We start from the raw sequence: 26,993 nt of genomic DNA, 5'->3' as shown, positions 1-26,993 counted from the left end.
ACATAAAATAAGTATGCGTCGCACAGGGTCCGCGTCAAAAAAGTATTGATTTCTAATATTTTAAGACGAGCCAAAAATTCATCGATTATATATTTTAATAGTACATAGATTACAGAATCTTTTGGTACCATGCAGACACCAGCGTACAAATTTTTTAATCCTATGAACATAAAATAAGAATGCGTCGCACAGGGTCCGCGTCAAAAAAGTATGAATTTCTAATATTTTAAGACGAGCCAAAAATTCATCGATTATACATTTTAATAGTACATTGATTACAGAATCATTTGATACCAAACAGACACCAGCGTACAAATTTTTTAACTTGATATACATAAAATAAGGTTGCGTCGCATAGGGTCAGCGGTAAAAAGTATCGATTTCCAATATTTTAAGACGAGCCAAAAATTCATCGATTATTCATTTTATTAGTACATTGATTACAGAATCTTTTCGTACCATGCAGACACCAGCGTACACATTTTTTAATACGGTAAACATAAAATAAGGATGCGTCCCACAGGGTCCGCGTCAAAAAAGTATCAATTTCTAATATTTTAAGAAGAGCCAAAAATTCATCGATTATACATTTTAATAGTACATTGATTACAGAATCATTTGGTACCAAACAGACACCAGCGTACAAATTTTTTAACTTGATATACATAAAATAAGGTTACGTCGCATAGGGTCAGCGGTAAAAAGTATCGATTTCCAATATTTTAAGACGAGGCAAAAATTCATCGATTATACATTTTAATATTACATTGATTACAGAATCATTTGGTACCAAACAGACACCAGCGTACAAATTTTTTAACTTGATATACATAAAATAAGGTTGCGTCGCATAGGGTCAGCGGTAAAAAGTATCGATTTCCAATATTTTGAGACGAGCCAAAAATTCATCGATTATACATTTTATTAATACATTGATTACAGAATCTTTTCGTACCATGCAGACACCAGCGTACAAATTTTTTAATACGGTAAACATAAAATAAGTATGCGTCGCACAGGGTCCGCGTCAAAAAAGTATCGATTTCCAATATTTTGAGACGAGCCAAAAATTCATCGATTATACATTTTATTAGTACATTGATTACAGAATCTTTTCGTACCATGCAGACACCAGCGTACACATTTTTTAATACGGTAAACATAAAATAAGGATGCGTCCCACAGGGTCCGCGTCAAAAAAGTATCAATTTCTAATATTTTAAGAAGAGGCAAAAATTCATCGATTATACATTTTAATAGTACATTGATTACAGAATTATTTGGTACCAAGCAGACACCAGCGTACAAATTTTTTAATATGATATACATAAAATAAGGATGCGTCGCATAGGGTCAGCGGCAAAAAAGTATCCATTTCTAATATTTTAAGACGAGCCAAAATTCATCGATTATACATTTTAATAGTACATTGATTACAGAATCTTTTCGTACCATGCAGACACCAGCGTACAAATTTTTTAATATGATATACATAAAATAAGGATGCGTCGCATAGGGTCAGCGGCAAGAAAGTATCCATTTCTAATATTTTAAGACGAGCCAAAAATTCATCGATTATACATTTTAATAGTACATAGATTACAGAATCTTTTGGTACCATGAAGACAACTGCGTACAAGTTTTTTAATACGATAAACATAAAATAAGGATGCGTCGCACAAGGTCCGCGTCAAAAAAGTATCAATTTCTAATATTCTAAGACGAGCCAAAAATTCATCGATTATACATTTTAATAGTACATTGATTACAGAATCTTTTGGTACCAAACAGACACCAGCGTACAAATTTTTTAACTTGATATACATAAAATAATGTTGCGTCGCATAGGGTCAGCGGTAAAAAGTATCGATTTCCAATATTTTGAGACGAGCCAAAAATTCATCGATTATACATTTTATTAGTACATTGATTACAGAATCTTTTCGTACCATGCAGACACCAGCGTACAAATTTTTTAATACGGTAAACATAAAATAAGTATGCGTCGCACAGGGTCCGCGTCAAAAAAGTATCGATTTCCAATATTTTGAGACGAGCCAAAAATTCATCGATTATACCTTTTATTAGTACATTGATTACAGAATCTTTTCGTACCATGCAGACACGAGCGTACAAATATTTTAATACGGTAAACATAAAATAAGTATGCGTCGCACAGGGTCCGCGTCAAAAAAGTATTGATTTCTAATATTTTAAGACGAGCCAAAAATTCATCGATTATACATTTTAATAGTACATTGATTACAGAATTATTTGGTACCAAGCAGACACCAGCGTACAAATTTTTTAATATGATATACATAAAATAAGGATGCGTCGCATAGGGTCAGCGGCAAAAAAGTATCGATTTCCAATATTTTAAGACGAGCCAAAAATTCATCGATTATACATTTTAATAGTACATAGATTACAGAATCTTTTGGTACCATGCAGACACCAGCGTACAAGTTTTTTAATACGATAAACATAAAATAAGGATGCGTCGCACAAGGTCCGCGTCAAAAAAGTATCAATTTCTAATATTTTAAGACGAGCCAAAAATTCATCGATTATACATTTTAATAGTACATTGATTACAGAATCATTTGGTACTAAACAGACACCAGCGTACAAATTTTTTAACTTCATATACATAAAATAATGTTGCGTCGCATAGGGTCAGCGGTAAAAAGTATCGATTTCCAATATTTTGAGACGAGCCAAAAATTCATCGATTATACATTTTATTAGTACATTGATTACATAATCTTTTCGTACCATGCAGACACCAGCGTACAAATTTTTTAATACGGTAAACGTAAAATAAGTATGCGTCGCACAGGGTCCGCGTCAAAAAAGTATCGATTTCCAATATTTTGAGACGAGCCAAAAATTCATCGATTATACTTTTTATTAGTACATAGATTACAGAATCTTTTGGTACCATGCAGACACCAGCGTACAAGTTTTTTAATACGATAAACATAAAATAAGGATGCGTCGCACAAGGTCCGCGTCAAAAAAGTATCAATTTCTAATATTTTAAGACGAGCCAAAAATTCATCGATTATACATTTTAATTGGACATTGATTACAGAATCTTTTGGTACCAAACAGACACCAGCGTACAAATTTTTTAACTTGATATACATAAAATAAGGTTACGTCGCATAGGGTCAGCGGTAAAAAGTATCGATTTCCAATATTTTAAGTCGAGCCAAAAATTCATCGATTATACATTTTAATAGTACATTGATTACAGAATCATTTGGTACCAAACAGACACCAGCGTACAAATTTTTTAACTTCATATACATAAAATAATGTTGCGTCGCATAGGGTCAGCGGTAAAAAGTATCGATTTCCAATATTTTGAGACGAGCCAAAAATTCATCGATTATACATTTTATTAGTACATTGATTACATAATCTTTTCGTACCATGCAGACACCAGCGTACAAATTTTTTAATACGGTAAACGTAAAATAAGTATGCGTCGCACAGGGTCCGCGTCAAAAAAGTATCGATTTCCAATATTTTGAGACGAGCCAAAAATTCATCGATTATACATTTTATTAGTACATTGATTACAGAATCTTTTGGTACCAAACAGACACCAGCGTACAAATTTTTTAACTTGATATACATAAAATGAGGTTACGTCGCATAGGGTCAGCGGTAAAAAGTATCGATTTCCAATATTTTAAGTCGAGCCAAAAATTCATCGATTATACATTTTAATAGTACATTGATTACAGAATCATTTGGTACCAAGCAGACACCAGCGTACAAATTTTTTAATATGATATACATAAAATAAGGATGCGTCGCATAGGGTCAGCGGCAAAAAAGTATCGATTTCCAATATTTTAAGACGAGCCAAAAATTCATCGATTATACATTTTAATAGTACATAGATTACAGAATCTTTTGGTACCATGCAGACACCAGCGTACAAGTTTTTTAATACGATAAACATAAAATAAGGATGCGTCGCACAAGGTCCGCGTCAAAAAAGTATCAATTTCTAATATTTTAAGACGAGCCAAAAATTCATCGATTATACATTTTAATAGTACATTGATTACAGAATCATTTGGTACTAAACAGACACCAGCGTACAAATTTTTTAACTTCATATACATAAAATAATGTTGCGTCGCATAGGGTCAGCGGTAAAAAGTATCGATTTCCAATATTTTGAGACGAGCCAAAAATTCATCGATTATACATTTTATTAGTACATTGATTACATAATCTTTTCGTACCATGCAGACACCAGCGTACAAATTTTTTAATACGGTAAACGTAAAATAAGTATGCGTCGCACAGGGTCCGCGTCAAAAAAGTATCGATTTCCAATATTTTGAGACGAGCCAAAAATTCATCGATTATACTTTTTATTAGTACATAGATTACAGAATCTTTTGGTACCATGCAGACACCAGCGTACAAGTTTTTTAATACGATAAACATAAAATAAGGATGCGTCGCACAAGGTCCGCGTCAAAAAAGTATCAATTTCTAATATTTTAAGACGAGCCAAAAATTCATCGATTATACATTTTAATTGTACATTGATTACAGAATCTTTTGGTACCAAACAGACACCAGCGTACAAATTTTTTAACTTGATATACATAAAATAAGGTTACGTCGCATAGGGTCAGCGGTAAAAAGTATCGATTTCCAATATTTTAAGTCGAGCCAAAAATTCATCGATTATACATTTTAATAGTACATTGATTACAGAATCATTTGGTACCAAACAGACACCAGCGTACAAATTTTTTAACTTCATATACATAAAATAATGTTGCGTCGCATAGGGTCAGCGGTAAAAAGTATCGATTTCCAATATTTTGAGACGAGCCAAAAATTCATCGATTATACATTTTATTAGTACATTGATTACATAATCTTTTCGTACCATGCAGACACCAGCGTACAAATTTTTTAATACGGTAAACGTAAAATAAGTATGCGTCGCACAGGGTCCGCGTCAAAAAAGTATCGATTTCCAATATTTTGAGACGAGCCAAAAATTCATCGATTATACATTTTATTAGTACATTGATTACAGAATCTTTTCGTACCATGCAGACACCAGCGTACACATTTTTTAATACGGTAAACATAAAATAAGGATGCGTCCCACAGGGTCCGCGTCAAAAAAGTATCAATTTCTAATATTTTAAGAAGAGGCAAAAATTCATCGATTATACATTTTAATAGTACATTGATTACAGAATTATTTGGTACCAAGCAGACACCAGCGTACAAATTTTTTAATATGATATACATAAAATAAGGATGCGTCGCATAGGGTCAGCGGCAAAAAAGTATCCATTTCTAATATTTTAAGACGAGCCAAAAATTCATCGATTATACATTTTAATAGTACATTGATTACAGAATCTTTTCGTACCATGCAGACACCAGCGTACAAATTTTTTAATATGATATACATAAAATAAGGATGCGTCGCATAGGGTCAGCGGCAAGAAAGTATCCATTTCTAATATTTTAAGACGAGCCAAAAATTCATCGATTATACATTTTAATAGTACATAGATTACAGAATCTTTTGGTACCATGAAGACAACTGCGTACAAGTTTTTTAATACGATAAACATAAAATAAGGATGCGTCGCACAAGGTCCGCGTCAAAAAAGTATCAATTTCTAATATTCTAAGACGAGCCAAAAATTCATCGATTATACATTTTAATAGTACATTGATTACAGAATCTTTTGGTACCAAACAGACACCAGCGTACAAATTTTTTAACTTGATATACATAAAATAATGTTGCGTCGCATAGGGTCAGCGGTAAAAAGTATCGATTTCCAATATTTTGAGACGAGCCAAAAATTCATCGATTATACATTTTATTAGTACATTGATTACAGAATCTTTTCGTACCATGCAGACACCAGCGTACAAATTTTTTAATACGGTAAACATAAAATAAGTATGCGTCGCACAGGGTCCGCGTCAAAAAAGTATGGATTTCTAATATTTTAAGACGAACCAAAAATTCATCGATTATACATTTTAATAGTACATAGATTACAGAATCTTTTGGTACCATGCAGACACCAGCGTACAAATTTTTTAATACGATAAACATAAAATAACGGTGCGTCGCACAAGGTCCGCGTCAAAATAGTATCAATTTCTAATATTTTAAGACGAGCCAAAAATTCATCGATTGTACATTTTAATAGTACATTGATTACAGAATCTTTTGGTACCAAACAGACACCAGCGTACAAATTTTTTAACTTGATATACATAAAATAAGGTTACGTCGCATAGGGTCCGCGGTAAAAAGTATCGATTTCCAATATTTTAAGACGAGCCAAAAATTCATCGATTATACATTTTAATAGTACATTGATTACAGAATTATTTGGTACCAAGCAGACACCAGCGTACAAATTTTTTAATACGGTAAACATAAAATAAGTATGCGTCGCACAGGGTCCGCGTCAAAAAAGTATTGATTTCTAATATTTTAAGACGAGCCAAAAATTCATCGATTATACATTTTAATAGTACATTGATTACAGAATCTTTTGGTACCAAACAGACACCAGCGTACAAATTTTTTAACTTGATATACATAAAATAATGTTACGTCGCATAGGGTCAGCGGTAAAAAGTATCGATTTCCAATATTTTAAGTCGAGCCAAAAATTCATCGATTATACATTTTAATAGTACATTGATTACAGAATCATTTGGTACCAAACAGACACCAGCGTACAAATTTTTTAACTTCATATACATAAAATAATGTTGCGTCGCATAGGGTCAGCGGTAAAAAGTATCGATTTCCAATATTTTGAGACGAGCCAAAAGTTCATCGATTATACATTTTATTAGTACATTGATTACATAATCTTTTCGTACCATGCAGACACCAGCGTACAAATTTTTTAATACGGTAAACGTAAAATAAGTATGCGTCGCACAGGGTCCGCGTCAAAAAAGTATCGATTTCCAATATTTTGAGACGAGCCAAAAATTCATCGATTATACATTTTATTAGTACATAGATTACAGAATCTTTTGGTACCATGCAGACACCAGCGTACAAGTTTTTTAATACGATAAACATAAAATAAGTATGCGTCGCACAAGGTCCGCGTCAAAAAAGTATCAATTTCTAATATTTTAAGACGAGCCAAAAATTCATCGATTATACATTTTAATAGTACATTGATTACAGAATCATTTGGTACCAAACAGACACCAGCGTACAAATTTTTTAACTTGATATACATAAAATAAGGTTACGTCGCATAGGGTCAGCGGTAAAAAGTATCGATTTCCAATATTTTAAGACGAGGCAAAAATTCATCGATTATACATTTTAATATTACATTGATTACAGAATCATTTGGTACCAAACAGACACCAGCGTACAAATTTTTTAACTTGATATACATAAAATAAGGTTGCGTCGCATAGGGTCAGCGGTAAAAAGTATCGATTTCCAATATTTTGAGACGAGCCAAAAATTCATCGATTATACATTTTATTAATACATTGATTACAGAATCTTTTCGTACCATGCAGACACCAGCGTACAAATTTTTTAATACGGTAAACATAAAATAAGTATGCGTCGCACAGGGTCCGCGTCAAAAAAGTATCGATTTCCAATATTTTGAGACGAGCCAAAAATTCATCGATTATACATTTTATTAGTACATTGATTACAGAATCTTTTCGTACCATGCAGACACCAGCGTACACATTTTTTAATACGGTAAACATAAAATAAGGATGCGTCCCACAGGGTCCGCGTCAAAAAAGTATCAATTTCTAATATTTTAAGAAGAGGCAAAAATTCATCGATTATACATTTTAATAGTACATTGATTACAGAATTATTTGGTACCAAGCAGACACCAGCGTACAAATTTTTTAATATGATATACATAAAATAAGGATGCGTCGCATAGGGTCAGCGGCAAAAAAGTATCCATTTCTAATATTTTAAGACGAGCCAAAATTCATCGATTATACATTTTAATAGTACATTGATTACAGAATCTTTTCGTACCATGCAGACACCAGCGTACAAATTTTTTAATATGATATACATAAAATAAGGATGCGTCGCATAGGGTCAGCGGCAAGAAAGTATCCATTTCTAATATTTTAAGACGAGCCAAAAATTCATCGATTATACATTTTAATAGTACATAGATTACAGAATCTTTTGGTACCATGAAGACAACTGCGTACAAGTTTTTTAATACGATAAACATAAAATAAGGATGCGTCGCACAAGGTCCGCGTCAAAAAAGTATCAATTTCTAATATTCTAAGACGAGCCAAAAATTCATCGATTATACATTTTAATAGTACATTGATTACAGAATCTTTTGGTACCAAACAGACACCAGCGTACAAATTTTTTAACTTGATATACATAAAATAATGTTGCGTCGCATAGGGTCAGCGGTAAAAAGTATCGATTTCCAATATTTTGAGACGAGCCAAAAATTCATCGATTATACATTTTATTAGTACATTGATTACAGAATCTTTTCGTACCATGCAGACACCAGCGTACAAATTTTTTAATATGATATACATAAAATAAGGATGCGTCGCATAGGGTCCGCGTCAAAAAAGTATGAATTTCTAATATTTTAAGACGAGCCAAAAATTCATCGATTATACATTTTAATAGTACATTGATTACAGAATCTTTTGGTACCAAACAGACACCAGCGTACAAATTTTTTAACTTGATATACATAAAATAAGGTTACGTCGCATAGGGTCAGCGGTAAAAAGTATCGATTTCCAATATTTTGAGACGAGCCAAAAATTCATCGATTATACATTTTATTAGTACATTGATTACAGAATCTTTTCGTACCATGCAGACACCAGCGTACAAATTTTTTAATACGGTAAACATAAAATAAGTATGCGTCGCACAGGGTCCGCGTCAAAAAAGTATCGATTTCCAATATTTTGAGACGAGCCAAAAATTCATCGATTATACATTTTATTAGTACATTGATTACAGAATCTTTTCGTACCATGCAGACACCAGCGTACACATTTTTTAATACGGTAAACATAAAATAAGTATGCGTCGCACAGGGTCCGCGTCAAAAAAGTATTGATTTCTAATATTTTAAGACGAGCCAAAAATTCATCGATTATATATTTTAATAGTACATAGATTACAGAATCTTTTGGTACCATGCAGACACCAGCGTACAAATTTTTTAATCCTATGAACATAAAATAAGAATGCGTCGCACAGGGTCCGCGTCAAAAAAGTATGAATTTCTAATATTTTAAGACGAGCCAAAAATTCATCGATTATACATTTTAATAGTACATTGATTACAGAATCATTTGATACCAAACAGACACCAGCGTACAAATTTTTTAACTTGATATACATAAAATAAGGTTGCGTCGCATAGGGTCAGCGGTAAAAAGTATCGATTTCCAATATTTTAAGACGAGCCAAAAATTCATCGATTATTCATTTTATTAGTACATTGATTACAGAATCTTTTCGTACCATGCAGACACCAGCGTACACATTTTTTAATACGGTAAACATAAAATAAGGATGCGTCCCACAGGGTCCGCGTCAAAAAAGTATCAATTTCTAATATTTTAAGAAGAGCCAAAAATTCATCGATTATACATTTTAATAGTACATTGATTACAGAATCATTTGGTACCAAACAGACACCAGCGTACAAATTTTTTAACTTGATATACATAAAATAAGGTTACGTCGCATAGGGTCAGCGGTAAAAAGTATCGATTTCCAATATTTTAAGACGAGGCAAAAATTCATCGATTATACATTTTAATATTACATTGATTACAGAATCATTTGGTACCAAACAGACACCAGCGTACAAATTTTTTAACTTGATATACATAAAATAAGGTTGCGTCGCATAGGGTCAGCGGTAAAAAGTATCGATTTCCAATATTTTGAGACGAGCCAAAAATTCATCGATTATACATTTTATTAATACATTGATTACAGAATCTTTTCGTACCATGCAGACACCAGCGTACAAATTTTTTAATACGGTAAACATAAAATAAGTATGCGTCGCACAGGGTCCGCGTCAAAAAAGTATCGATTTCCAATATTTTGAGACGAGCCAAAAATTCATCGATTATACATTTTATTAGTACATTGATTACAGAATCTTTTCGTACCATGCAGACACCAGCGTACACATTTTTTAATACGGTAAACATAAAATAAGGATGCGTCCCACAGGGTCCGCGTCAAAAAAGTATCAATTTCTAATATTTTAAGAAGAGGCAAAAATTCATCGATTATACATTTTAATAGTACATTGATTACAGAATTATTTGGTACCAAGCAGACACCAGCGTACAAATTTTTTAATATGATATACATAAAATAAGGATGCGTCGCATAGGGTCAGCGGCAAAAAAGTATCCATTTCTAATATTTTAAGACGAGCCAAAATTCATCGATTATACATTTTAATAGTACATTGATTACAGAATCTTTTCGTACCATGCAGACACCAGCGTACAAATTTTTTAATATGATATACATAAAATAAGGATGCGTCGCATAGGGTCAGCGGCAAGAAAGTATCCATTTCTAATATTTTAAGACGAGCCAAAAATTCATCGATTATACATTTTAATAGTACATAGATTACAGAATCTTTTGGTACCATGAAGACAACTGCGTACAAGTTTTTTAATACGATAAACATAAAATAAGGATGCGTCGCACAAGGTCCGCGTCAAAAAAGTATCAATTTCTAATATTCTAAGACGAGCCAAAAATTCATCGATTATACATTTTAATAGTACATTGATTACAGAATCTTTTGGTACCAAACAGACACCAGCGTACAAATTTTTTAACTTGATATACATAAAATAATGTTGCGTCGCATAGGGTCAGCGGTAAAAAGTATCGATTTCCAATATTTTGAGACGAGCCAAAAATTCATCGATTATACATTTTATTAGTACATTGATTACAGAATCTTTTCGTACCATGCAGACACCAGCGTACAAATTTTTTAATACGGTAAACATAAAATAAGTATGCGTCGCACAGGGTCCGCGTCAAAAAAGTATCGATTTCCAATATTTTGAGACGAGCCAAAAATTCATCGATTATACCTTTTATTAGTACATTGATTACAGAATCTTTTCGTACCATGCAGACACGAGCGTACAAATATTTTAATACGGTAAACATAAAATAAGTATGCGTCGCACAGGGTCCGCGTCAAAAAAGTATTGATTTCTAATATTTTAAGACGAGCCAAAAATTCATCGATTATACATTTTAATAGTACATTGATTACAGAATTATTTGGTACCAAGCAGACACCAGCGTACAAATTTTTTAATATGATATACATAAAATAAGGATGCGTCGCATAGGGTCAGCGGCAAAAAAGTATCGATTTCCAATATTTTAAGACGAGCCAAAAATTCATCGATTATACATTTTAATAGTACATAGATTACAGAATCTTTTGGTACCATGCAGACACCAGCGTACAAGTTTTTTAATACGATAAACATAAAATAAGGATGCGTCGCACAAGGTCCGCGTCAAAAAAGTATCAATTTCTAATATTTTAAGACGAGCCAAAAATTCATCGATTATACATTTTAATAGTACATTGATTACAGAATCATTTGGTACTAAACAGACACCAGCGTACAAATTTTTTAACTTCATATACATAAAATAATGTTGCGTCGCATAGGGTCAGCGGTAAAAAGTATCGATTTCCAATATTTTGAGACGAGCCAAAAATTCATCGATTATACATTTTATTAGTACATTGATTACATAATCTTTTCGTACCATGCAGACACCAGCGTACAAATTTTTTAATACGGTAAACGTAAAATAAGTATGCGTCGCACAGGGTCCGCGTCAAAAAAGTATCGATTTCCAATATTTTGAGACGAGCCAAAAATTCATCGATTATACTTTTTATTAGTACATAGATTACAGAATCTTTTGGTACCATGCAGACACCAGCGTACAAGTTTTTTAATACGATAAACATAAAATAAGGATGCGTCGCACAAGGTCCGCGTCAAAAAAGTATCAATTTCTAATATTTTAAGACGAGCCAAAAATTCATCGATTATACATTTTAATTGGACATTGATTACAGAATCTTTTGGTACCAAACAGACACCAGCGTACAAATTTTTTAACTTGATATACATAAAATAAGGTTACGTCGCATAGGGTCAGCGGTAAAAAGTATCGATTTCCAATATTTTAAGTCGAGCCAAAAATTCATCGATTATACATTTTAATAGTACATTGATTACAGAATCATTTGGTACCAAACAGACACCAGCGTACAAATTTTTTAACTTCATATACATAAAATAATGTTGCGTCGCATAGGGTCAGCGGTAAAAAGTATCGATTTCCAATATTTTGAGACGAGCCAAAAATTCATCGATTATACATTTTATTAGTACATTGATTACATAATCTTTTCGTACCATGCAGACACCAGCGTACAAATTTTTTAATACGGTAAACGTAAAATAAGTATGCGTCGCACAGGGTCCGCGTCAAAAAAGTATCGATTTCCAATATTTTGAGACGAGCCAAAAATTCATCGATTATACATTTTATTAGTACATTGATTACAGAATCTTTTGGTACCAAACAGACACCAGCGTACAAATTTTTTAACTTGATATACATAAAATGAGGTTACGTCGCATAGGGTCAGCGGTAAAAAGTATCGATTTCCAATATTTTAAGTCGAGCCAAAAATTCATCGATTATACATTTTAATAGTACATTGATTACAGAATCATTTGGTACCAAGCAGACACCAGCGTACATATTTTTTAATATGATATACATAAAATAAGGATGCGTCGCATAGGGTCAGCGGCAAAAAAGTATCGATTTCCAATATTTTAAGACGAGCCAAAAATTCATCGATTATACATTTTAATAGTACATAGATTACAGAATCTTTTGGTACCATGCAGACACCAGCGTACAAGTTTTTTAATACGATAAACATAAAATAAGGATGCGTCGCACAAGGTCCGCGTCAAAAAAGTATCAATTTCTAATATTTTAAGACGAGCCAAAAATTCATCGATTATACATTTTAATAGTACATTGATTACAGAATCATTTGGTACTAAACAGACACCAGCGTACAAATTTTTTAACTTCATATACATAAAATAATGTTGCGTCGCATAGGGTCAGCGGTAAAAAGTATCGATTTCCAATATTTTGAGACGAGCCAAAAATTCATCGATTATACATTTTATTAGTACATTGATTACATAATCTTTTCGTACCATGCAGACACCAGCGTACAAATTTTTTAATACGGTAAACGTAAAATAAGTATGCGTCGCACAGGGTCCGCGTCAAAAAAGTATCGATTTCCAATATTTTGAGACGAGCCAAAAATTCATCGATTATACTTTTTATTAGTACATAGATTACAGAATCTTTTGGTACCATGCAGACACCAGCGTACAAGTTTTTTAATACGATAAACATAAAATAAGGATGCGTCGCACAAGGTCCGCGTCAAAAAAGTATCAATTTCTAATATTTTAAGACGAGCCAAAAATTCATCGATTATACATTTTAATTGTACATTGATTACAGAATCTTTTGGTACCAAACAGACACCAGCGTACAAATTTTTTAACTTGATATACATAAAATAAGGTTACGTCGCATAGGGTCAGCGGTAAAAAGTATCGATTTCCAATATTTTAAGTCGAGCCAAAAATTCATCGATTATACATTTTAATAGTACATTGATTACAGAATCATTTGGTACCAAACAGACACCAGCGTACAAATTTTTTAACTTCATATACATAAAATAATGTTGCGTCGCATAGGGTCAGCGGTAAAAAGTATCGATTTCCAATATTTTGAGACGAGCCAAAAATTCATCGATTATACATTTTATTAGTACATTGATTACATAATCTTTTCGTACCATGCAGACACCAGCGTACAAATTTTTTAATACGGTAAACGTAAAATAAGTATGCGTCGCACAGGGTCCGCGTCAAAAAAGTATCGATTTCCAATATTTTGAGACGAGCCAAAAATTCATCGATTATACATTTTATTAGTACATTGATTACTGAATCTTTTGGTACCAAACAGACACCAGCGTACAAATTTTTTAACTTGATATACATAAAATGAGGTTACGTCGCATAGGGTCAGCGGTAAAAAGTATCGATTTCCAATATTTTAAGTCGAGCCAAAAATTCATCGATTATACATTTTAATAGTACATTGATTACAGAATCATTTGGTACCAAACAGACACCAGCGTACAAATTTTTTAATATGATATACATAAAATAAGGATGCGTCGCATAGGGTCAGCGGCAAAAAAGTATGCATTTCTAATATTTTAAGACGAGCCAAAAATTCATCGATTATACATTTTAATAGTACATAGATTACAGAATCTTTTCGTACCATGCAGACACTAGCGTACAAATATTTTAATACGGTAAACATAAAATAAGTATGCGTCGCACAGGGTCCGCGTCAAAAAAGTATGGATTTCTAATATTTTAAGACGAGCCAAAAATTCATCGATTATACATTTTAATAGTACATAGATTACAGAATCTTTTGGTACCATGCAGACACCAGCGTACAAATTTTTTAATACGATAAACATAAAATAACGGTGCGTCGCACAAGGTCCGCGTCAAAAAAGTATCAATTTCTAATATTTTAAGACGAGCCAAAAATTCATCGATTATACATTTTAATAGTACATTGATTACAGAATCTTTTTGTACCAAACAGACACCAGCGTACAAATTTTTTAACTTGATATACATAAAATAAGGTTACGTCGCATAGGGTCAGCGGTAAAAAGTATCGATTTCCAATATTTTAAGACGAGCCAAAAATTCATCGATTATACAATTTAATAGTACATTGATTGCAGAATCTTTTGGTACCAAACAGACACCAGCGTACAAATTTTTTAACTTGATATACATAAAATAAGGTTGCGTCGCATAGGGTCAGCGGTAAAATGTATCGATTTCCAATATTTTGAGACGAGCCAAAATTTCATCGATTATACATTTTATTAGTACATTGATTACAGAATCTTTTCGTACCATGCAGACACCAGCGTACAAATTTTTTAATACGGTAAACATAAAATAAGTATGCGTCGCACAGGGTCCGCGTCAAAAAAGTATCGATTTCCAATATTTTAAGACTAGCCAAAAATTCATCGATTATACATTTTAATAGTACATAGATTACAGAATCCTTTGGTACCATGCAGACACCAGCGTACACATTTTTTAATACGGTAAACATAAAATAAGGATGCGTCCCACAGGGTCCGCGTCAAAAAAGTATCAATTTCTAATATTTTAAGAAGAGCCAAAAATTCATCGATTATACTTTTTAATAGTACATTGATTACAGAATTATTTGGTACCAAGCAGACACCAGCGTACAAATTTTTTAATATGATATACATAAAATAAGGATGCGTCGCATAGGGTCAGCGGCAAAAAAGTATGCATTTCTAATATTTTAAGACGAGCCAAAAATTCATCGATTATACATTTTAATAGTACATAGATTACAGAATCTTTTGGTACCATGCAGACACCAGCGTACAAATTTTTTAATACGATAAACATAAAATAAGGTTGCGTCGCACAAGGTCCGCGTCAGAAAAGTATCAATATCTAATATTTTAAGACGAGCCAAAAATTCATCGATTATACATTTTAATAGTACATTGATTGCAGAATCTTTTGGTACCAAACAGACACCAGCGTACATATTTTTTAACTTGATATACATAAAATAAGGTTACGTCGCATAGGGTCAGCGGTAAAAAGTATCGATTTCCAATATTTTAAGACGAGCCAAAAATCATCGATTATACATTCTAATAGTACATTGATTACAGAATCATTTGGTACCAAACAGACACCAGCATACAAATTTTTTAACTTGATATACATAAAATAAGGTTGCGTCGCATAGGGTCAGCGGTAAAAAGTATCGATTATTAAATATTTTGAGACGAGCCAAAAATTCATCGATTATACATTTTATTAGTACATTGATTACAGAATCTTTTCGTACCATGCAGACACCAGCGTACAAATTTTTTAATACGGTAAACATAAAATAAGTATGCGTCGCACAGGTTCCGCGTCAAAAAAGTATCCATTTCTAATATTTTAAGACGAGCCAAAAATTCATCGATTATATATTTTAATAGTACATTGATTACAGAATCGTTTGGTACCAAACAGACACCAGCGTACAAATTTTTTAACTTGATATACATAAAATAAGGTTGCATCGCATAGGGTCAGCGGTAAAAAAGTATCGATTTCTAATATTTTAAGACGAGCCAAAAATTCATCGATTATACATTTTAATAGTACATTGGTTACAGAATCATTTGGTACCAAACAGACACCAGCGTACAAATGTTTTAACTTTATATACATAGAATAAGATTGCGTCGCATAGGGTCAACTGTAAAAAAGTATCGATTTCTAATATTTTAAGGCGAGCCAAAAATTCATCGTATATATATTTCAATAGTGTATTGTTTGCAGATTATCTTTGTACCATAAGCATACCAGCGTACTACCTTTTTGGTCTAATATACGTAAAATAAATCCGCGCCGTATGGGGTCAGCGGCTTAAAATTTTAATTTTTAATATTATGCGTAACTATATACATATATCGCGGTAATAGATGTCGATACTCATTTCTACTGCGCATTCGCAATTCGAATTATATTAAGATTATCGAAAAGTGTCTGACGAAATATATTTATGACTCTAATTTAGGAAATATTTGTCCTTAAAAATTGCTACGGAACCTTAATTGTTAATTTGGATTTATGTCTCACTTCTATTTTTAACTTAATAAATATATTACTTTATAATTAAATGAATAAATTAAAAAATATTAATATAGCGAGCTAATTAAATTTTAAAATAATAGTATGTTATAATAATTAAAATATATAGCAATATGTTGTGAATAATGTTGTAATATTTTATCCTCGATTAATATTTTTGTTACAGAAATCAGCTGATTAAAACGTAAAATTGCTAATTAATTCTTAAAATAAGAATATGTTATAACATTTAAAATAATATGTTTTAAATAATGTATATGTTATAATTCCTTAAATTCGATTAATATTTATAACAGCTATCAGTTGATTTCTGTCAAAAAATATTAATCGCACAGATAAGGCATTATAACATATTATTTATAACATTATTATATTAAATTTTATAACATATTTTTATGTTAAAATTTAATTAGCAATGTAATGCTTTAATCATCTGATTTCTATCAAAAAATATTAACCAAGTTTAAACAAACTTTATATAAAAATATTAATTTTTTATTTAAAATCGAGGAATTGCGTAACGCGCGCTTTTGTTATTCTAATCTTTTTCTAAAAAAGACATTAAGTCGATTCTCGCAAGTATTTTTGCCTTTTTTCCGCCAAAATATTAATCAAGTTTAAAGTATAATAACATATTATTTAAAACATTATTTTATTTTACTTTTTGGACTAACTGTCAAACTGCTAATTGCTAATCCTCGCGATGACAGCCTTTCGATGCTACGAATATAACACACAACGCGAATGTCAAAAATATTAATTAAGCTTAAAGTATTATCACATATTATTTAAAACATTATTATTTTATTTTATTTTATTTTGGTCAAACTGCTAACTGTTAACCCTCGCGATGACAGTCTTTCGATTGTACGAATATAACACACAACGCGAATCGACAGAGAACCAATCAGCATTGCGGAAAAGAGGCAACAATACTTCGAGACTTTCGAGAATCGACTTAACATGCACTTTTTAGAAATGGAATAGCATCTTATAAAATAGGTTTTGTAAAGAATAGGCAAAAATATTTTGCGCAACAATGTATATTGATAATTTCTTGTGCTAAAGAAAATTTCTTCAAGGGCGACATTTACAATTTAAATTGATTTAATTCAAATTATACACAAATATTTTTCTTTTTTAATGGTTACCAACTAAGAGAATTTTACTATTGGTAGTTCTAAGCTAATTTATTATATATATAGTGGATATATATAATACATGAAGTTTTAATTCTCATTTGTAACTACAGTCTATTGCCTCTATAATGCGCATGAAAAAATATTAGCGGTAAATTATGCAACATTTAAGAAGTACAATCTTACTACTATTTTATAACTATTAGACAATCTTATAACTATTAGACGAGTTTATTAATTTTTAATCCTACTTCTCGAATAGGATCTTTTCATCGAAAAAAATCAATGAATGATTCTTCTTCTGTTACTATCATGTTTGGTCCAGATAGATAATGATTATATCTCGTTTTTATCAGTAATCGTAGTTTTGTTGGTAGTTGATGTCTGCGAATCTGCGATAAAAACAACGAACGTTTTGTCAGTCCTCTCGATGAGAATTCGAATAATTGTGTTTATGTCAAAGCGCACAAACCTTGTCTGGAATATTTTCTCGACATATACATCCGCATCTTTCCGAACCAACTCTCGTTGAATCTTTCGCGAAACTTTGGCGTGGTAAAAGTATATAACAGCGGGTTAATCGCGCTGTTCACTGGCAGAATAAAGATTACTATCCAAGCATGCAAATCAGCTATAAATTTTATGTTAAGTCATTAGTATATCTCTTAATTATATATAAATTAATAGCTTTATTAAATTAAAATTATATCCTTATTAAATTATTTCTTAATTAAATTAATATCTTTTAATTTAAAACTGTGCTATTATATAAATAAATATGACTGAACTCATTTCACATATGAATATTTTTTTTAGATTTTTCGCGTATTTTAATTTTATATATATTTCTTTGTCTTCAACAAAAATCCTTTAAATCAAGACAAAGTTGAAAGACAAATAATATAATGTATTAAATTTATTTGTATTTTTATGATATATAATAATATAAAGTTTAAAAATACTATAAAAGAAGAAGCTTCTTTGATTTGAGCAACGATTGTTTAATGAAGGCGATATCGCGAATGAAATGAATCGATGGTGATATGAAATCTCGCATCATTTGTACTTACGTGCCACAGGATAGTTCATCATGGCGAGAATTTTCAATCCTATAATCGGTGCCCAACATGCCGCATCTGTCAATACGATTAGGAAGAATCTGAGAACGAACTCGGAATCGCCGACCGATAACGGTGTGGCGTGGCGCGTTCTCCAGATGCTGGCGAACATGGCAGCGTAAACGTAACCGATAATCATCAATCTGCAAATGAATGCAATGATAGCTTTGAACGTTACCCACTTCCGGTGCAATATCAAGGCAATCACGAAATGAGAAATTGATCAAGCTCGCGCGGTACACGTTGATTAAATTTTTTGTACAACGCTATATTATTGCTACGTGATCGAAAATTCAAGTACCAATAATTGGATGTAACAATATGCGATATAGAATCATTTTGAAAAAAATTTTGGTATAATTTTTTTTTTAGAAAAATATTACGAATAAAATTTCGCGCCCTAACGTTGTATCAAAAGTAATTAAAGTGAGTTATACAATTTATTTTAAAAACGAAATAGCTGGTCTTATATCGCATAACTATGTTCAATTTACAAGATTGTTGCAATAACGCGCATTTTACCCGAGAAGATTAAGTCCCAGGAAAATAAAGGCCGAATATTCCCAGCCTATTAGATATGGATCGTCTATGTGTAGAGGAAAGCACATTCCATTGACACCATAGTATCTCGTACTGCTTCTCCAGTGGATAACTTTTAAATTCGGAAAAGATAATTAAGAAAAAAGTTCTATATGTGTATTATATGATATCGAAATTAAATTGAATGAAAAAATTAAATGAAAAAATTGTCCTCATGGAAACAAACCTGGCACAAGAGCAAGGATAAATCCGATAATCCAGATGATGATCATCGATGAAGATGCAGTGTGAAACGTCATGGGGCGATGACGTTTCAAAGGTGCTGCGATCAAAATAAACCGCTCCACGGACATGAATGACAGGATGAGCACAGAAACCTTGCCGAATAATTTAAGATCATGTATTTTAAATTTGGTTGGCATTACCGATTTTTCAAACATCTGCATCCATTAGCGTTTCGGAAAAATTAGAATCTCGTAAAGAAAATTAAAAAATTAAAAATTTCTTATATTACAAATTTAAAACTAAATTACTTGCAGGAAATATGGAATTGGTTTTCAATTGACATTTATTTGGTCGACGAAATCACATAAGTGCAGTTAATTTCATCTAAATGCACAAATAAAATTGTAAATAATGTGCGTTGATTTTTTATCATAGTGGCTAAATTTCACTCGGTAGTAGCATAGAGACGATCATTATAAATAGTACCGTTAAATAGAAAATTGTACGTTGCGAATTGAAAATTGTGGGATTCAGCATGGTGTTAATGTGCATACCTCGGATGACATCATTGCCAATGCTCCTAGAAGCGTGCAGGACCACGAGGACATCCACGTACTCGCCTCCTGTTGATAGTTATCGCGGAACCTCGCGTCTTCTATAGCGATTATGAAGAGATATATTCCCATCAACATGTCGGACACTGTAAAAGGATTACGTGACTTTACTGCCTGGTGATTTATGGTGAACCCAACATTAATATGGTCGATCGATCACAGTGTTGCGCTTTGTTGTTAACCGCAACGATGATAACTCGCGTGCACTTCGTGATTCGGTACGAATCTACCACGAGTCATTTGAATAAGGATTATTTACGTCGTCGTTACTTCTTCTACATAACGGTCTATCTACGATATCTAAAGAGCAACTCTAGATTTCAGATTTTTACAGAAATTTCAGTGAACTCGAAACATTATGTATCATTAAAAGTACAATCAACATTCAAGACCATAAGAAGTGTCAAGGTCGGAAAATTATTTCCACCTTATGTTATCACGTTTGAAACAATTACTTTGTTTCTTCGAATTTCGAAGATGAGTGAAAAAAGAAAAATGATTTTACTTCCTCATCAAATTTTTCGTCTAGAAACATGTTTGCATAATTACCTGCAAGATTTCTGATAACAATACTTAAAACACGGTTTTCATCCTTGGCGGTAAATCTTCCCCACAGAACAAGGCTGTTACCGAGACAAGTTACACAAGATATGCTCCAAACAGCAGCTCTTAGTAGAGATTTGCTCAGCAAATGAGATGTCGATGACACACCTTGAAGAAAAAAAAAAAAAAGAAAAAGAAAAAAAAGAAAGAAAGCGAAAATGAGAAAAGAAGAGACATATTGAGTTATCTTTTTTGTCGTTTTTGTATTTTGCATTTGATTTAATGCCGAATTAATCAATCGTTGCTACAATTCAAAAACAATTTTTATACAATTGCGATATAACTTACCATCGCTAATAGGTCTGCATTTTTGTACTTTTGGTGCATAGGTCATGCAGTAATGAAATTTCTTGAAGTATCTAAAAAATTTGGAATTTTATATGTTATATCTATTATTATATAAGATATATATAAATGAGAATTACTAACAAAATTCAGATTATTCCATTAGATATATTAGAAAATAAGAAATAAAGAATTATATACATACTCATTCTCAGTTTAACTTTCTATTTTTGAAATCTACAATACTAATTACATGGAAAATATAATCATTGAGATATTTAATATAAAGATTTTGTCGAAATAATAGAAGATCTTCGTATAAAGATATAATGTTTTTTGCTTTTTAATCATTTCAATTTTAGTTTTATTATTTTTGTTTTTTATTTTACTGCACGCATTAAATAATCATAATACAAACGTACACGAAATCAAGATTTGAAAACATGTCGAATGCGTTTTTTTCTATATCGTCCATGTTTATGTCCTCGACATTTCTGAAATTCAAAGTTTCGAAATAAAAAAAGGTTTATTATTTGATGCATTTTAATATATCGATATAAATTGATAAAGAATACAAAAATCTCACGGTATAAATATAAAAAAGTTGATATATTTATGTGCATCAACACATGGAAATATATATTATGCAAACTATGTTATCTTTGGAAAAAAGTGCAACTTACAAAGATCGAAGGTTTTTCAACGGATTAAAGAGCGTCATTGATAATTCAACAATAGGATTGTAACCGATTAATCTGAAAAGATGAAAGATTATATTAGAATCAGAGAGAGAGAGAGAGAGAGAGAGAGAGAGAGAGAGAGAGAGAGAGAGAGAGAGAGAGAGAGAGAGAGAGAGAGAGAGAGAGAGAGAGAGAGAGAGAGAGAGAGAAATTATATATTTGCCAGAGTAACGTGTTTTATTTTGCAAATAGATTCTGGTTTACACACCCGTGCAAGCTTAAATTACAATTAAAACCGGTTGCACGTAGTTGCACGAGCGTGATCTTTTCGTAGTTTACTTTCGCGAACAGATCTTCAGTGGTAAGTACTAGCGAATAGATCTCAAGCACGTACATAAGCTCGAGCATTTTAGCGGTGAGGCTGATTATCGCGCAAATTATATACAACATGGGTATTTACACTTACAGCTTCGATAGATTATTTACAGGCTGGAACACGTTTGACGGTATCCTGATTATTTTGTTATAGGCCAAGTTACTGAAACAAACCGCGTGTATTTTAATTGCGTTTGATAATCTATTTGCAATCGATTCATTAGACGTGGCGCAGTTTGAAATTAATTGTATTTGAAGTGAACTTTTAGTTTTTAATTAAACTTTTACTTTTAAAGTTTCTAATCTTATATCTGTAACAATTCTTTAATATTTTAGTTTTGAATAGATGCGAGTTGGAATCTTATGTGGAGATGGATGTACTAATAAAAAAATCGAATATTGCATTTGATTATATTTATAGAATAATTGGGGAAAAATGAAACAGGAAGATACTTTAAACAGAAATCGATCATGCGCGACGTAATAATATTGCAATAATCGAAGCGATGCGATGCATTTTATCTCGATAGCCCATGGTTACGATAGCCCAACCACCGGATACCGTTAACTTGAGAAATCGAGTCACATTAACATTTATGCACTTACAGCTCGACAAGTTGTTGCAAATTTCGAAACGCGTTCTCATCGATGTTGCTTATGCTATTGTCCTCCATACTCCTGAATCATCGTTGCGCCGTTAGCTCGCATGGATCTTATTAAGAATGACAGTAATCGCTTCTCCGTAATCTACTTACGTACGTACAGTGATTTCAAAGCGAGGCATCCGGCGAATAAATCTTCCGTTATCGACTCGAAGCGATTTCCATCCAATATTCTGAAACGTAAACTTTGGAAAATCGATTGTGTACGTGTGCATATCGTTCCTCTGTTTTTTTTTCTTTTTCATTAAAAATAAGCTGTATGCATTAGCTTACATTTCTGTCAATACCGGCAATTGTGGTAGCTTCAGGGTAGATGCCGTCAACATGTTCTTACTTAGATTTCTGTTTGTGAATAAAAGTAGCTCGTAAAAAGGTAGATTAACATATCAATATTATAAATCAAAATTGGCGAATATGAGTGACATAATCCGGTTTCGAAAAGCAGCACGTCAGTGATTATTGACAGTTTTATTCTTATGAATAAAAAACGTATTATATGGAACACAAGCATACATGTAGAAAGATAATTTTTTTTAAAGAAGCAGTATATACTGATACAAGCATATCCTGATAATCAACTGTAATTTTGCTGCAATTTACTTTGATCTGATTGCGGTAAAGAATTTGCATATTAGTCGTCCATATAAGCTATCGTGAAATTACCGTACATCGCACAGGTGATCTACAAATGAATCTATATTTTTGAAATGATTGATATACTGGTGTACAGTAAATAATAAGCATGCTCATCATTGCTTATCATAACGTGAATTAAATTATTCGGAAATTATAATATTTTTTATTTTCAGCTTTTAATCTTTTATAAATCATCGAAAAGAGCGATATAAAATAGTATACAGATAAACAGAATTTGAGATTTTAAATGACAACGTTAAATAAATACAGAGCTAAATGAAAAAAATATTCTAAACAGAAAACATATAAATATTTATTTTGGAATAAATAATGAAAAGTCAACAAATTAAAACCGCTCCTTATACTTATATTTTATTTTCCGAATAATTTAGCATAAGATAGCTTTGTACTATGACAGTTTATACATCAAGTACGCAGTGGTGCTGTTTTCCAAATCAGAAAAATTTGCCATCACAATTCTATTTTGATCCAGTCTCAGGGTTTCCAATCTATCCAATCCCGTTAAATGTCCAGGTAATATTTCTTTGATCTTATTATTCGCGAGAATTCTGTATATACAAACGAATTATTATATACAATTTAGTTATATACACATTAATCTTACACATAACCGTCATGAATTCTTAACTTATACTCACAACCAAAACAATTTAGTTTGGTGGAGGAATGCTCCTTCTTCTAATTCGATTATATCGTTACTATCGAGATATCTGAAATTGCAGAAGACAATAAGATTTTACAGAGAGATTCATGATAGTTTTGTTGATTTTTTATGACTTACAATAAACGTATTTCTGGATATCTCGATAATGCATTGCGAGGCAGATGCGTAAGTGAATTTTCGGTTAAGAAACTGTAGAAGATTGACACTATTAATAATTAATAATTGTTGATAAAAGTAACATTTATACATCCTATAATTTTATAATATATCTTTTATTATTAAATGCGTAACATTTGGCTCTATATCACATATTGCGAAAAGCGTGATTTTTCTGCAAAGCGTACATTGCTATGATGCTCGATGACAAGTTTTGAGGTATTTCGGTATAATTCATACAAGTCACACGACATGTATCATCATAGACGCATCTACCTAGTGCGTCCTCGAATGTATCTGCGATAAAAAATAAATTTGTTAAACGCTGAGAACGTTAAGTATCTATTGCGTATTTTATGATGTTACCGCAATACTCCGAGTTTCCCCAGTCCCTCTTTTTCATAAACCAATCCCAAGTTCCGTGCATGTCAACTGCGCAGCAAATTTATCGATTAGAAGAGCGAAACTATCTTTGGAAATCTAGAAATCAAGGCAATTTTTTCCTTCAAATTAAGATAAATGAAAATTAATGAATACTCCTGTGTTAAAACGCGTGACATTTATCACTTCGGAATTTGTTAATAATATAACGAATTCTGAAGTAACAAATAATACAATTTTTGTAAAAATAGTCGAATTTATTTGCTATTATGCAAAAAAATTACGTATTTGTATACAGCTATTAGCTAAATCATTTTAAATAGAATTTTAAATAGATTTGAATAACAATTAAAATATGGCAGAAGATATGATAATATTTATTGTATTAATAATAGTAAAATCTGAAACACACAGCAATTTTCTGTGGATTCATCGTCGCCATATGGACAATCCAGTATGCCATTGCACCAGCTATGTTGTGGCATGCATATAGTGCTCTTATCACACAGGAACGTACCGACAGGACACTTGTCTAAAACGCACACGAAAATATATCAGAATTTCTTATCGTAATTTTGTGATAGTGACTATCATAAAATTGAGAATTATTATTTCCGGAGATTTACATGCGGCAATTATCACCGCAACATATCTTTTATTTTCATTTTGTGGAAGCTGCGTTTCATAGTGCTACACAATAGCACGAAGGACGCACTTTTATCTTGTAAAAATAATACATACGTGCTAAGGCATAAGAAATAGCTACTGAGTAGTTTGCATATTCACAATGACATTCACGTACTATATATATTATATATTATTATTATAATATAAAGAATATTTCGAAAAAAAGAATTGTATTTAAGGACAAACAACAACTGAAAATTTTTGATATGGAGAATATATAGTTTTTCTTTTTCTTTTTTTAAATGTCACACAATATTTTCAAAATTGCTGAGAATTATTTCCAAATAGAAGAAAATACGAAACTTCTATTGTAAACTTTCAGACACTCTCTAATTAGAATTACTGACAATGTTTATATTCTGTCTTTATAAATTAATATTTTTTATTAAAAAATGCATGCTTTTTTTATAATTCATTGAATTTTCTGTAATATCTCGCAGGAATAAGTATTGTAGTAAGTATTATAATAAGAATGTAATTAATCTTGACAATATTAAAATTGATTGAACAATAAAAATAAAATTCGCTTAAGACAATGCATCATCAAACCAATCAATCATACCTTGATTGAAGTAGTACATGAGTCCAGATAATATGCAGAGCGCCGTAATTAGTGATGCACCGACAAGACTGATGTGTTTGTACCGCATAATGCTTTAGTAATTTTTTGTCGCGTTTTCTTATAGAGGTCGATTATGCTTATTATCTTAAATATGATTACAATCTTGAAATTTAGAGGAAAAAAAATAGAAAATTGAGAAAATTTTTTAAATTTGGATCACTATATGTTGAAGTTTTCACATTCGCCATGTAACTGGCTAGAACTCGGGATACTAACTGACACTAGTTGCATCCATATGCTCGTGGTGTAAGCTTTAGCACATTGCACACGCGCTCTTCGTCAATTCCAGAGGAGCTTTTCTTTATATCCATTTCTTCTAGTCTTCCGACCAATCGCCTCACTCGTCTCTCATTGAATAAGTATAGAAACGCATGTGTAAATAGAATTTACTATATAGATACTGTACACTTTTTTTATCTTTTGCATTTTTATATGCATATACAACATATTTTGATGTTATACTATAACACACTGTAAAAATTTTGCAAAATGATATATATGTATATATATAATATTAATAAATAATAAATAATTAAAAATATTTACTATAAAATAAATGCTGCGTAAAATAAAATAATTTTGAATTATTTGAATAA

At 31.6% G+C, this 26,993-nt stretch overlaps 2 protein-coding genes across 7 annotated transcripts in view; one reads left to right on the top strand and one right to left on the bottom strand.

Moving 5' to 3' along the window:
* LOC145935406 (uncharacterized) overlaps positions 1-26,993 on the top strand; it is a 344,338-nt gene that overhangs the window by 48,243 nt on the left and 269,102 nt on the right. The window lies entirely within an intron of this gene.
* On the bottom strand, positions 17,505-26,700 carry Lgr3 (Leucine-rich repeat-containing G protein-coupled receptor 3). 6 transcript variants are annotated; one of them, XM_083036653.1, is made up of 21 exons: positions 26,338-26,700; positions 25,501-25,620; positions 25,074-25,139; positions 24,896-25,004; positions 24,669-24,740; positions 24,526-24,597; positions 24,292-24,435; positions 23,504-23,572; positions 23,332-23,415; positions 23,175-23,246; positions 22,660-22,731; positions 22,197-22,268; positions 21,936-22,007; positions 21,517-21,587; positions 21,175-21,336; positions 20,566-20,711; positions 20,013-20,163; positions 19,769-19,898; positions 19,199-19,389; positions 18,601-18,720; positions 17,505-18,520 (listed from the first exon to the last, which is right to left on the bottom strand). In XM_083036653.1, the coding sequence occupies exons 1-21, from the start codon at positions 26,423-26,425 to the stop codon at positions 18,465-18,467; spliced, it is 2,139 nt and encodes a 712-aa protein (XP_082892779.1). In that variant the 5' UTR covers positions 26,426-26,700; the 3' UTR covers positions 17,505-18,464. The 6 variants fall into 6 exon arrangements, with proteins under 6 accessions (XP_082892779.1, XP_082892770.1, XP_082892750.1 ...); XM_083036644.1 differs by having other exon boundaries at positions 18,601-18,759; positions 24,526-24,585; positions 26,338-26,699; XM_083036624.1 differs by having other exon boundaries at positions 18,601-18,759; positions 26,338-26,698.

This window comes from Prenolepis imparis, unplaced genomic scaffold (assembly GCF_030444845.1).
Source record: "Prenolepis imparis isolate NDT839.2.m4 unplaced genomic scaffold, iyPreImpa1.0 SCAF_1, whole genome shotgun sequence".
NCBI classification, from domain to species: Eukaryota; Metazoa; Arthropoda; class Insecta; order Hymenoptera; family Formicidae; genus Prenolepis; species Prenolepis imparis.
This window is presented reverse-complemented; position numbering and strand designations above follow the sequence as displayed.

Excerpts from the sequence above, each read along its gene's own strand:
- Lgr3 (XM_083036624.1), bottom strand. The coding sequence starts at position 26,425 with ATGCGGTACAAACACATCAGTCTTGTCGGTGCATCACTAATTACGGCG. Across the intron at positions 25,621-26,337 it reads CATGTACTACTTCAATCAAG|ACAAGTGTCCTGTCGGTACG; the intron begins GTATGATTGATT and ends TGTGCGTTTTAG. Across the intron at positions 22,269-22,659 it reads GTAAATAATCTATCGAAGCT|ATTAATCGGTTACAATCCTA; the intron begins GTAAGTGTAAAT and ends TCATCTTTTCAG.